The sequence below is a fragment of the Myxine glutinosa genome, chromosome 6, assembly GCF_964187855.1.
Source record: "Myxine glutinosa chromosome 6, kmMyxGlut1.1, whole genome shotgun sequence".
NCBI classification, from domain to species: domain Eukaryota; kingdom Metazoa; phylum Chordata; class Myxini; order Myxiniformes; family Myxinidae; genus Myxine; species Myxine glutinosa.
In genome coordinates, this window is record NC_136266.1 from 149992736 (window position 1) to 150006185 (window position 13450).

At 43.3% G+C, this 13450-nt stretch overlaps 1 protein-coding gene across 7 annotated transcripts in view; it reads left to right on the plus strand.

Moving 5' to 3' along the window:
- LOC137429477 (tensin-3) overlaps window positions 1-13450 on the plus strand; it is a 386475-nt gene that overhangs the window by 170769 nt on the left and 202256 nt on the right. For 2 of the 7 annotated variants that reach the window (XM_078780743.1, XM_078780744.1), the window contains exon 1: window positions 1707-1815. The exons of the other annotated variants lie outside the window; for them this stretch is intronic. In XM_078780743.1, the coding sequence (XP_078636869.1) occupies window positions 1759-1815 (57 nt within the window). In that variant the 5' untranslated portion in view covers window positions 1707-1758. Of the gene's footprint in view, window positions 1-1706; window positions 1816-13450 lie in introns of those variants that run through there. 7 annotated transcript variants of the gene reach the window in all.

Below are 13450 nucleotides of genomic sequence, written 5' to 3' on the forward strand. Positions count from 1 at the left end.
TGTCTGTTTGCAAACATGATATCGAAAAAGCCTTGTCTGTCTGTTTGTGAACAGGATATCTAAAAACACTTGTCTGTCTGTTTGGAAACATGATATCTAAAAACACTTGTCTGTCTGTTTGCAAACATGATATCGAAAAGCCTTGTCTGTCTGTTTGCAAACATGATATCTAAAAACACTTGTCTGTCTGTTTGCAAACATGATATCTAAAAACACTTGTCTGTCTGTTTGTGAACAGGATAGCTAAAAACACTTGTCTGTCTGTTTGCAAACATGATATCTAAAAAGCCTTGTCTGTCTGTTTGTGAACACGATATCTAAAAAAGCCTTGTCTGTCTGTTTGTGAACATGATATCTAAAAAGCCTTGTCTGTCTGCAAACATGATATCTAAAAAGCCTTGTCTGTCTGTTTGTGAACAGGATATCTAAAAAGCCTTGTCTGTCTGTTTGTAAACATGATATCTAAAAAGCCTTGTCTGTCTGCAAACATGATATCTAAAAAGCCTTGTCTGTCTGTTTGTGAACAGGATATCTAAAAAGCCTTGTCTGTCTGTTTGCAAACATGATATCTAAAAAGCCTTGTCTGTCTGTCTGCAAACATGATATCTAAAAAGCCTTGTCTGTCTGTTTGTGAACAGGATATCTAAAAAGCCTTGTCTGTCTGTTTGCGAACAGGATATCTGAAAAGCCTTGTCTGTCTGTTTGCAAACATGATATCTAAAAAGCCTTGTCTGTCTGTTTGTGAACAGGATATCTCAAAAAGTTATGGACGGATTTGGACGATTTTGGTGGACAGGTTGTGTGTGTGACAAGGAAGAATCGAATCAATTTTGGTGAAGATCCGGATCCGGATCTGAATCTGAGAATTTTTTTCAATGATTCTTCACCATTGAGAGATCGGGCAAATAACAATATATATCACGATATCTCAAAAGGTTATGTACGGATTCGGACGAAACTTGTTGGATGGGATAGGTAAGTGAGAAGGAAGAACTGATTCAATTTTGGTGAAGATTCGAATCCGGATCCGGATCAGAGTATTAATTTTTCGTGATTCTTCACCACTGAGTAATAGAGGGGCTAAAGCCGACATATAACACCTTGTTACTCTGAGTTCTGACTCATGTGGACTCCATGACCTCTACAAGTCCAACGCTATAGATATCTCTTAGGGACGAACAAGACAAGGAATGTAAATGGAGTGTGTCCCGACTTGCACGTGATGTATTTTCAAACTTGACTTTGCTAAACGACTCCAACTCAAGAATTGCGCAACGTTTCCGAAGCGATTCGAGCAGACGACGCACCTCCGTTTCACCTGTTGCGCCGCATCGACGAAGTAGAAGAGACAGACCCAGACTAAGACAGATAGAGACATGCAGACGAGCAATCAAGATGGCCTTTGCAGGAATGGCCGGGAGCACGGTGGGAATCTGATGAATAGAGTGATGATGGTGTTGATGTGAGTGGGAATTGCCTTGGAGGGGGAATGTTTGCGTTCCTTGTAGCCCCGGGCGTCTGTTTCCCGCTCTTCTCCCCCTGAAATTCCTGGCATAGCTCGGGGTGGCTGGGGTCAGGCCAAGGGGAGTGAGACGGCACGCGTTTGGGGGAAACCGAGCGGGGCGGAGAGTGGGGGAATGAGGGTGAAATGCATGAGGCACATGGCCCCTGGTAACCCCTCCTCGAAGCCCCCCTCTCTCCGCACTCCTCAAACTCTCCTGGATTTTTGCGCCATTGCGAGCTGTCCGGGGCTCCTTGATGCTGGCGACGCTCGAACTCGTGTACCGACTCCCAACGACCTGCCTTCCCAGTCCGGTATGTCTATGTTAGTCCATCAAATCAGGCAGACACATTCCTACTGAAGGTTTCCTTCAACGCATGTGTCCAGGTGTGTGTTTCTGTACCTGTGTACACGTGTACAAGTTTTTACCTTATTTTTTTTGGCCGAAATGCTCTACGGTTCCACCTGCCTGTCCTTGTGATGTTAATCTTTGTCCTGCTGACAATTCCCTGCACTAATCCTGCTTTTCAGCGTAACCATGGCAACGCACCTCCATTGTAGCACTTGGGGAGAAGCTCCATCGCAGCACATTTCACTTTCCATTACATCTCATGACTTATTTGTTTTCCATTCTTATGAAAGAAGCTCACCTGCATGTTTTGGTTCGTCACATGATTTATTTATTTTCATCAACATTTATGAGTGCGCTTTACCGATACAGGTAGCTCTTGGTTAAATGCTTTGTTTCATTTCCTGGGAACCAAAGTAAATTCACTTATTGGGTATTTGTTGTGCCAAAAGGTTCATATTTATCCAGGAAGTGATTTCAAATCCTGGAATGCGGTTTGAATGCGAGTTCACCATTTACCTGTGATGTATGGACAGGTGATGCGGTGCTTGATTTAGGGTCAAATCCTCACTCCCCCTGACGTGCCTAACCGTGGACCTGTCGTCGGTGTGCTAACAATCCTTGCCGGTACACGTCAATGAGGTTTCTCGTTTGTGTTCTGAGATCTTGTGGACCATGATTGATACATTCGGGGGCCGACCCAGGTCAGAGGTTTGAAGGTATGGTCGAACCCCCTCCCTACAAAAGCACCACTGACCACTCCGTCCCAGCGGGCAGTTGGTCTACTTTAACAAAACCGTTTACCCCAAAAAACAATTATAGTTTTTTTACATCAACTAGAAAACGTCTGAAAATACAAGGCCCATCCGCGTCCGCTTTGCATTTAGACTTCCTCTTCCGCATGCTAAACATGACGAAAATACAAAGAGATTGACGATTTAGGTGACCTTGACCTTTTGACCTCAAAATGACCCAATATGCAAAGTTTTAAATCAATTGGATGGAAATTGACGGTTTTGTGACCTTGACCTTTTGACCTCAAAATGACCCAATATGCAACCCCTGCTCAAGTTTTAAATCAATTGCATGGAAATTGACGGTTTTGTGACCTTGACCTTTTGACCTCAAAATGACCCAATATGCAACCCCTGCTCAAGTTTTAAATCAATTGGATGGAAATTGACGGTTTTGTGACCTTGACCTTTGATTTCTTGACAACACAGGTTACACTGGATGAATTGTGCAATCTCAGGTCTCTGGCACATTGATATGACTGACATATTGATATTTTATGCAATCTTGACCTTTGACCTTTTGATAATAAGGAAAACAATCGGCTTCTATATTTTGTTCGCCGAACCACTTTAGTGGACCCAATATGCAAATTCTTAAAATTTCAGGTCAATTGCCCTTTGACCATTTGTCTTTTTTTACCAAATTATTCATTTGTCTTCTTCATATCCTCATAATAAAGCTTTGTTAAAAAATTTGATGGCAAAAGCTAAAATGGTAAAGTTACAGCCCGGACATACGGACAGACACACAAAAAAGTGATTGCAAAACCTCGTCTCGTAATACCTGGGTTTGTTTAAATGAGCTTAAATGATTTTTCATCACATGACCAATTAATTACCAAAAACATTACCTGGGAGCTCCCCAGTACCTGTGAACATGTGAACCCGTGCACCAATGACTCGGATGGACATTTTGGACACACCTCCCAGCTTGCTGGTGTTACCATCCAATCAGAATGCAGAAGCTTGCAGGATAGAGGGTCACACATGTCTTCCTTTGTTTATGTGTCATTCCATGTACCGTGAGTCTAGAGAAGTGAACGATGTGTCAAGTCCTGGGTCTGTTAGCGAATAAAAAAGACAGCAATCTATGATATAGTGTTAACAGATGGGAATGGATTCCTGCTCTTCTTCTTCTTCCAAAAATCTAGATGTGCACATACTTGAAAATGCAAGTGAAAGTACTAAAAACGTTTTTGGGGGAAGAAGGGGATCATGATCACAGTGTGGGATTTTGTTCCAGTACAATAAATGATCATCGAATTCCTATGAACGAACCCGAGGTGGAATGTGGGTCGGAAATAAAAATAAAACCAGGAAATTTCCTTTCTGACCTAATAACAGCAACGGCATAACACAATGGTCCTTTGTTTGTGACCCGTAAATATCGGTTTATAATAGATCCGCGTGGCATTGCAAGAGATGTGATGCGCATGTGCACCGTGGCGTCATATCATGTCAAAGCTATTATTATTATGTCGGAAGAGCCGTTTCTTCGTTTTATTTTTATTCTCGACCACATTCCACCTTTCCATTGTATTTTGACCATTACCGGTGTGTACCCCGGTTTAGAATAGGTACACCGTATCCATGCGTGTCGTAAGAGGCGACTAAAAGGGTTGGCGTCAGGAAGGGCATCCGGCCAGAAAAACATTGCCTCAAAAAGAGAACCATGACAATTACAACTACATATGGGCAAGGTACAGCCCGAAGTACCCCGTGGGGGACCCCACTCCCCTCGTCAAAACTCAAGGTGGGGAACCCGATCGAAGCAAGGGTGGAAATCACTCCATTTATGACGACGAAACGTCTGATGCCCGAAGTGGAGATCGGTTTCTGAGGTTTGGGACATGGAATGTAGGGACAATGACAGGGAGATCAGGAGAAGTGGTGGAAGTATTGGTCAGAAGAAGAGTGGATATATGTTGTGTGCAAGAGACGAGATGGAAGGGAAGTGGTGTGAGAATGGTGAAGGGTAGGCAGGGACAGAAATACAAGTTTGTGTGGCAAGGGTGCCCAGAAGGTGTGAATGGTGTTGGTGTCCTGTTTTCTGAGGAGTTTGTAGACAGTGTGGTGAGTGTGACTAGAGTGAGTGATCGGTTGATGATGGTGAAAATGATGATTGGAAAGCTCTTGGTGAACGTCATCTCGGGATATGCTCCGCAGGTTGGTCGGAGCGATGAGGAGAAGGACAAGTTCTGGTGTGCGATAGAGAAGCTGATGGAAAACGTGAAAGATGAGGAAGTTGTTGTGGTAGCAGGAGACCTAAATGGACATGTGGGAAGGAGTATGGACGGTTTTGAGGGAGTTCATGGGGGTTACGGATATGGTGTGAGTAATGGAGAAGGTGAAAGGATTTTGGAGTTTGCTGATGGAGCTGATTTATTGATTTGTAATACTCAGTTCCAGAAAGAGGATAATAAGCTTGTTACATACACGTCAGGTGGGTCGACGACAACCGTTGACTACCTGATGGTGCATAGGCGAGATAGGGGGCACTTCCGGGACACAAAAGTGATCCCAGGGGAGGAGGCTGTTTCACAGCACCACTTGGTTGTCTGCGACATAAGGGTGAAAGGTGCGAGGAGAGCTCGGCGGGTTTAGTACCAACCGAGAATGAAGGTGTGGAGGTTGAAAGAGGTGACAGTAAGGGAGGCATTAAAAGAGAGGCTGAGTAGGGTAGAGGATGATTTGGTTGAGCTTGAAGGTTGCATGTCGATGAAAGCTAGTCTGTTGGGAGCCGTTGGTGAGGAATGTGGATGGACAAAAGGACCACCGAGGCACTCAGAAACATGGTGGTGGGAGGATGAAGTTGGAAAGAGGATTGACGAGAAGAGGAAGAAGTTCAAGGAGTGGCAGAAGGCGAAGGGTACGGGGGAAGAAAAAGCAGAGCATGAAAGTTATAAGGCAGCCAAGAAGGCTGCAAAGAAAGAGGTAGCAAAGGCGCAGGAGACATGCAGGAAAATGTTCGGAGAACGCTTGGATTCGGAAGAAGGTCAGAGAGCAGTATTCAGGATTGCAAAGCAGATAGCGAAAGAGAGGTGTGGTGTGATGGGGGTGAGTTGCTTGAAGGATGAAGTGGGACAAATCGTTGTGGACCCAGATGGAATTAAAGGAAGATGGAAGAGATATATGGAAATGCTGTTGAATGCAGAGAATGAATGGGATGGCAACATAGAGAGTAACGCCGTTTTAGGACTGGCAGAGAAGATAACTGAGAAGGAAATTGAGGAAGCGATAAAAGCAATGAAGAGTAGAAAAGCGGAGGGATGACGGGAGTTGTGGGAGACATGTTGAAGGCAGCAGGAAGTTGGGGTGTGAAGAGAATGACAGAGATCTGTAATCTGGTGGTGAAAGAGGCCGCATTCCAGGGGATTGGGAACTGAGTACCCTCGTCCCTCTAGACAAGGGGAGAGGTGACCCTCTGGACTGTGGCTCGTATCGAGCAATAAAGTTATTGGAGCATGGAATGAAGGTATTAGAAAGGGTGTTGGAGAGGAGGATAAGGAAGAAAGTGAAGATCGACGAAATGCAGTTTGGATTTATGCCAGGAAGAGGAACGACAGACATGCTTTTTATTGTAAGGCAGTTGCAGGAGAAGTACATGGAGAAGAGGAAGAAGTTGTTTCTTTGGTTTGTTGATCTGGAGAAAGCATTTGATAGGGTTCCACACGAAGTAGTGACATGGGCATTGAGGAAGTTAGGAGTGGAGGAATGGTTGATCAGAGTTGTGATGGCAATGTACAAAAGAGCGCGCACAGCTGTAATGACGAAGGACGGGAACAGTGGTGAGTTTGAGGTGAAGGTGGGAGTGCATCAGGGTTCGGTACTAAGTCCACTACTATTTGTAGCTGTGATGTAGGTGCTGGCTCGGAACGTAAAGGAGGGTTTACCGTGGGAGTTGTTGTGTGCAGATGATCTGGTGTTGATTGCGGAAAGTAGGGATGGACTGAAGGAAAAGATGAACAAGTGGAAGGAATGTCTGGACACAAAAGGTCTGAAGGTGAATATCGGAAAGACGACGGTGATGGCAAGTGGTAAAGCATGTGGTGAGGTGGAAAGAACTTGGAAGTGGCCGTGTGCTGTGTGCAGGAAGGGTGTCGGAGTGAACTCCATTCAATGTACAATGTGCGCTGAGTGGGTTCATAAAAAATGTAGTGGTCTGAGAGGGTCATTAACCAGTGTGGCAGCTACATTCAAATGTAAGGTGTGCACAGAGGGAGCTGCAGATGGAGGAAATGTTGAGTTGGATCTTGGAGACGGCGTGAAGCTGGAAGGTGTGAAAACATTTTGCTACCTCGGAGACATGCTGAATGGAGAAGGTGGATCAGACTCGGCAACGGTTGCTGGAGTGAGATGTGCATGGAAGAAGTTTCGGGAACTGAGTGGCGTGCTGATGAGGAGGGGAGTCTCGTTGAAGCTAAAGGGAATGGTGTATGCTGCATGTGTGAGAAGTGTTATGATTTATGGGAGCGAGACATGGGTAATGAACGTAGAGCAGCAACAAAGGCTGGAAAGGGTGGAAATGCGAATGGTTCGACGGATGTGCGGAGTATCGTTGAGAGAGAGGAAGACAAATGATGAATTGCAAAAGATGATGGGAATAGAGCCTGTGATTGATGCTGTGAAGAGGAACAGGTTGAGATGGTTTGGTCATGTGTTGAGGAAGGATGAAAGTGACTGGTTGAGAAGTGATGGAAATGAATGTAGAAGGAAGTGGAGGACGGGGAGGACCGAGAAAGACTTGGTTAAAGATGGTGGAAGAAGAAATGCGGGCAAGGGGGTCAACAAGGGGAGATGCAGAAAATAGGGCAAAATGGAGAAGATTGTCATGGGGACCGCAAGGCCAATCCCCGCTCTAGCAGGGAAATTGGCCTTAAAATGCATGTTGTTTTTGTTTTTGTTGTTGTTGTTGTTGTTGTATTCCACCTCTGGTTTGATGTGCAGCAGGGCAGAGATAATGTGTTGGGTAGCAGACGACCATTGTTCCTCACACGTTGGGCAGTTTGGGCCATTGTGAGACAGGATCTGAACTTTGCTGCTTCACAAAGTCAGGAGGCGTTATGCATTTTTTATATATATATATATATATATATATATATATATATATATATATACATATATATACATATATATACATATATATATACACATATATATATTAAGTAAATGACTTGCGGTTGGGATTAAAATCAAATGAATCCATTTTGTGTTCGCCAACCTTCAGCAAATAAATAACCTTTTATTTATTTGCTCATTAAAAGTTGGAGAACTCAAAATGGATTCATTTGATATATATATATATATATATATATATATATATATATATATATATATATATATATATATATATATATATATATATATATATATATATATATACATACATACATACATACATACATACATACATACATACATACATACATATATATACAGACTTGGCATTTAATATGGAATATTTTTTTTTCTTGACTTGGGTTTACTTTCTGAACTCAGTATATCAATCTGGTGAGTTTATTTTACCCTTCGGTGATGTCTTTGTTGAAAGAACCATGTCACTGATTGTCTTTCGCAGCAAGAAGTCAACAACAGGATTATATCACAGGTGGCGTGACAAAATGTAAGGACAGGTACATTTGACGATTGGCTTCACAATCGGGTATATAAGGGTTGTTGCGTTCTGTATTAGTGGAAAACAACTGCTGCACGTCTACAAAAGTTATTGCCGCTCCCTCTGGAGAAGGTCCGTCAACTTGACAATGCTGTTTGTCATGGAGTGGTGGCTTTACAAAATTCTGGCATGAAACAGCGTGCTATTGCTCAGCAGTATGGCATCACTCAAGGTCAGGTGTCACATATCCTGAAACGAAATGCTCAGAGGGGTGTCCCTACTCCAATACCGAGGCCAGGACGTCCACGCAGAACCACAAGGAGAGATGATCGCCAGCTGCACCGGTTAGTCTGCAATGGCCATACCAAGTCAGCTAATCGGCTTCGGGCTGAGTGGCAGCAACTGACAAATGTGCCTGTATCCAGAAGGCTAGTCAACCAACGACTGGTTCAAGCAGGCTATCATGCCAGGCATCCCCTGAGAAAGCCACGCCTGACCAGACAACACAGCCAGCGCCGATTGCAGTGGGCCAGAGAGCACCGTCAATGGCAGCCAGGACACTGGAATCACGTGACCTTCAGTGACGAGTCTAGATTTCTGGTCTGTCATCAAGATGGCCACGTCCGAGTGGGCAGATAAGTGCATGAAGCCCACAACGAAGATTGTATAGTGCCAAGAGTCCAAGCTGGAGGTGGTGGGGTGACCGTTTGGGCTGCTTTTCATGCAGGGGGCAAAACTGACCTGGTTGTTCTGAATGGAAACCTGAACCAGTTCAAGTACAGGGTCATTCTGGAAGAAACATTGCTTCCATTTGCTCGTGCTGCCTTTCGAGGAAACTTTGTCTTCCAAGATGACAATGCACGGCCTCATCATGCTCGCATGATCCAACACTTTCTTGCTGACCGTGGTGTAGAGCATATGGAGTGGCCTGCCATGTCCCCGGATATGAATCCCATAGAGAACTTGTGGGCAGAATTAACGCGTCAAATCGACAACTTGAACCAGCAGCCGACCTCTGTGCGTGAATTGCAGCAGACTATTGTCACTGCATGGCAAGCGATTCCTGTCCAAACCTTGGCAAATCTCGTGAACAGCATGCCTCGACGTGTACGTGCTCTCCAGAATGCTCAAGGGGATTACACGAAGTACTGAACTGTAATTTTACTGTCCGTAATCCCAGTCATAATTTAGCTTTTGTTTTTGTTGAATTTTTTTTTGGCTAATGTGCAAAATAAAGAGATACTTCTGGAAAACGTACAGAAGTTTAACACAGTACTGTCCGTGAATTGAGTTCGATATCAGTTTACATCACTTTCAAGAATCAATTTATTTGCTTCGAAATGTCAAATGTGGTTTTTGTTTCTTTTAAAGGTCACATTAACAAAATCTAGAATAATTTAAACATAATTCCAATGAACTTTTGGTTCTAAGTCATCTTGAAAAGTAAGTTCACCCCCACAAAAAAAATATTCCATATTAAATGCCAAGTCTGTATATATATATATATATATACAGTATATATATATATATATATATATATATATATACAGTATATATATATATATATATATATATATATATATATATATATATATATATATATATATATATATATATATACAGTATATATATATATATATATATATATATATATATATATATATATATATATATATATATATATATATATATATATATATATATATATATATATATATATATATATATATATATATATAATAGTGACCCCTCACAATCAGCTTCATCGCGGGAGATTCCAATGATTCGGAAAGCTTTGGTTTCAACAGCCTGAAGCTGAGCAAGGTGTGAGGCAGGAGCACTGGCCTAGTGGGGAGAGCAGTGTTCCATTGAGCTGCGGATGAAAGCCTTGTATGTGGTGAGGAGCTCAGGTGTGCCAATGAAGGACTTTGCACAACGGAGGATGCCCAGTCGGCGACTGGCTTTGGAGGCCAGCTTGGAAATGTGGTTTTCCCAGGAAAGATCATGGCATATAGTGAGACCCAAAAGCTTGAGTGACAGAACTTCTTGGAGAGGATTGTTGAGAAAGTCGATGGGAGGGTTGTCCATTCTGTCTTTTTGGAGAGACATAGTAAGAGAGTGAGATTTGTCAGGATTGAAATCCTGACATATTAAGAGACATATTAAGGATTGAAACACATGTTCCACTTGTTTGACCAGTCTGTGATTTTGTCCAGGTCTTCACAGAGTGAGGAGGCTGCAGACTGCCGATCTGAGGGATGAGGAATGGAGCGGCAGAGAGTGGAATCATCAGCAAAGAGATAGAGAGGATTTTCCAGAGAGTCGGAGAGATAATTAATGAAGACCAGAAAAAGCACAGGGCCCAGAACACTGCCTTGCGGAACTCCAGCCTGAACAGAAGGGGGGGATGAGAGAAATATATTCAGGGCCACACACTAACTATGACCAGAGAGGACGTCCGCAAGCCAAGCGTGGAGATTTCCATGGATACCATTGGAGGAGAGTTTGTTGAGCAGAGCGGGGTGCCAGACCGTATCGAAGGCACGTGATATGTCAAGGGAGACGGCTCTGATTTCCTGTTTGGCAATGAGGACTTCCATCCATTGTTGAGACAGCAGAACCAATATGTCCAGAGTAGAGTGACCTGGTCTGAAACCAAATTGATGATCCGAGATCAAGCCATTGGAGAAGAGGAAGGATTTGATATCCGAGGCAATGATTGATTCCATGACTTTGCTGATAATTGGGAGCAGGCTGATTGGTCTGTAGTTGCAAGGATCTGTTTTTGCACATTTTTTGTGTGAAGTGGTGATGTTGGCTGATTTTCAAGCTGATGGCAGATGACCTTGAACAAAAGAGAGGGTGAAGAGAATCGAGAGAGCGTGTGAAAGAGCTACAGAGCAGGATCCTAGGACCAGTGGGCTGATGCCGTCTGGTCCAGTTGCAGAATCAGAGTCGAGGTTTGACAGAAACTTCTCCACCTTGTCAGGAGAGAAGGACACCGAGTCCAGGAGCAGCTGGGTTCGACTGGGTAAGGTGGGTACAGAGAGATGGGTTTGCGACACAATATTTTGAGGCAAACACAGAGTTGAGTCATAAATCAGTTGGGAGAAGGCACCCTCCAAATCTGGGAGAACTGGAGCAGTTTGCACAAGAAGAATGGGCCAAATTGCCAGTAAAGAGGTGTAGGAAGCTCATTCAATCATTCATGGCTATAGGAAGCGCTTGACTGCAGTTTTTTTGTGCAAATTCTGTGCTACCAAATATTAAGTCCAGGGTGTCAATAATTTTGTCAATGCCATTTCTTTTTATTTTCTGATTTAGAAGGATTTATTAAGTTCGGAATCAAAAACAAAGGTTCTGTAATATTAACAGTGAAACAAAGAATTGTGGATACAAAGTACTTTTGTCAATTTAAACTTTTTTTTTCTGGAAAATTGTGAGTTATTTGAAAAAAGTGCAAGGGTGCCAATATTTTGGCTACGACTATATACAAGTATATATATATATATATGGGGGGTATGCTTACACATTCTGTAAGCAATAAAAAACAGTGCTTCGTATGTAGGTACATAATAAATAGAAACTTTTTGATGTTAGGCAAGCATCACCGACCTGCTGCTAAATATCACTTTAGGTTATTTATTGATCTTACGGACGCGTTTGCGGTTTTTATGTAAATTTTCATTGAGATTTTGCTTTCACAATTTGCACTATAAATAGAATTTGCAATTTTCAAACGCTAGATATTGATTGAAGTTTTTCTTGATTTATTTTTTTTACGTTTACGTTTATTATGGTTTTTAAAGTAAATGTATTATGGTTTTTAAAGTATTATGGTTTTTAAAGTAAATTTCAATTTGCGGATGCTTTCCCACGGTTCTGTGATTTTTTTTTCCCCCCAGTGTACCAGCTTTGATGTCTGTCGGCACGCAAAATATCAGCTTTCTACGTTACCGGAAGGTGCCAGACATTAATATCAGCCAGTCAGTAGTTATAAAAAGCTTTGTATACCGTTTATATACTTTATACACCACTTTGTAGACCGTTTTCATATCACTCATTATATATTGCTTGTAATTGACATTTTGAATGTGTGCTTCGCATCTGTTCAAACAGGCTTTGATCCTGACTCCGAAATTCGCCACAACTCATCTGCAAGTGGCTATAGAGGTAGCCTGACGGTAGTCCTCCATGTCCTGCTTTAGGACAGCCAGGGTTTGAGGTGTGTTGCCATAAACTTGACCTTTGGCAGCACCCAAAAATATAGTATATTTAATGTATTCAAATCCAGGCTGTGGGGCACCCGCTGATGGTGGGATTTCTTAGGACTTTCGAGAGCAGAATCTCTCACAAGATCAATGTTACCTTGGACCTTGGTAACACTCGGTGGGTGGCCACTGTTGCTTTATTTAGATTTTTCACTCTTCCAGGTGCTTGGAAGTGCTCCACAAACCGCTCAATGCTCCCATTGCAAGGTCCATTGCAGGTGTGAACAATGTAATACTGACTATCGTCGGCACACCTGCACGTAGGATTTTGTCTCAAATCACCAAATCACGATTTTCACATTAACACAGTTACACTACCCGGGGTCAATTGGTCATCGTTACTCTATGCGGTTCTAAAAACCAATTCCGATTGTCCCACCCTGTGGTGCCTCCAAAATTTGGGGTCTCACTCCCCCCCATTTTTTCAATACTGTGCCTTCGCACAATTTCGGGGCTGGGTCGTGTGGCTCCACTAGCAGGTCCAACTACCTGCGCAACTCCGACATTGAAGTCGCCACCCGAGCTTACCATGCTCCTTACAACTACCCTAAACTGGGGAAGGCCCCTCCTGGCTCTCTCACCCCTCTGATGCCCTCTCTGGCATTGGGCTACCCGGGTCCTCTCCTAGGATCATCGGGCCCCAATGAACACTACTCTGAACTCTAACTGGCTCCCAGAGCCTACCTGCGGCCTCACCTGGCCGACAGACTACCAGTGGCGGAGTGCCCCAATAACTATACTCACCAATTAAGCCCACACGCCCAGCCATCTCCACAGACTCATGCACCCCTCAAAGCACTTCACTGCTACTTCCCGCACCACAGATGTCAATATCCAAACAATTTACCTGAACCCTCTACCTAACTTTAAACTACCCTCCCCGGGTATTCGTGAAGGGGTCCATCTTCCCCCATCCACTCC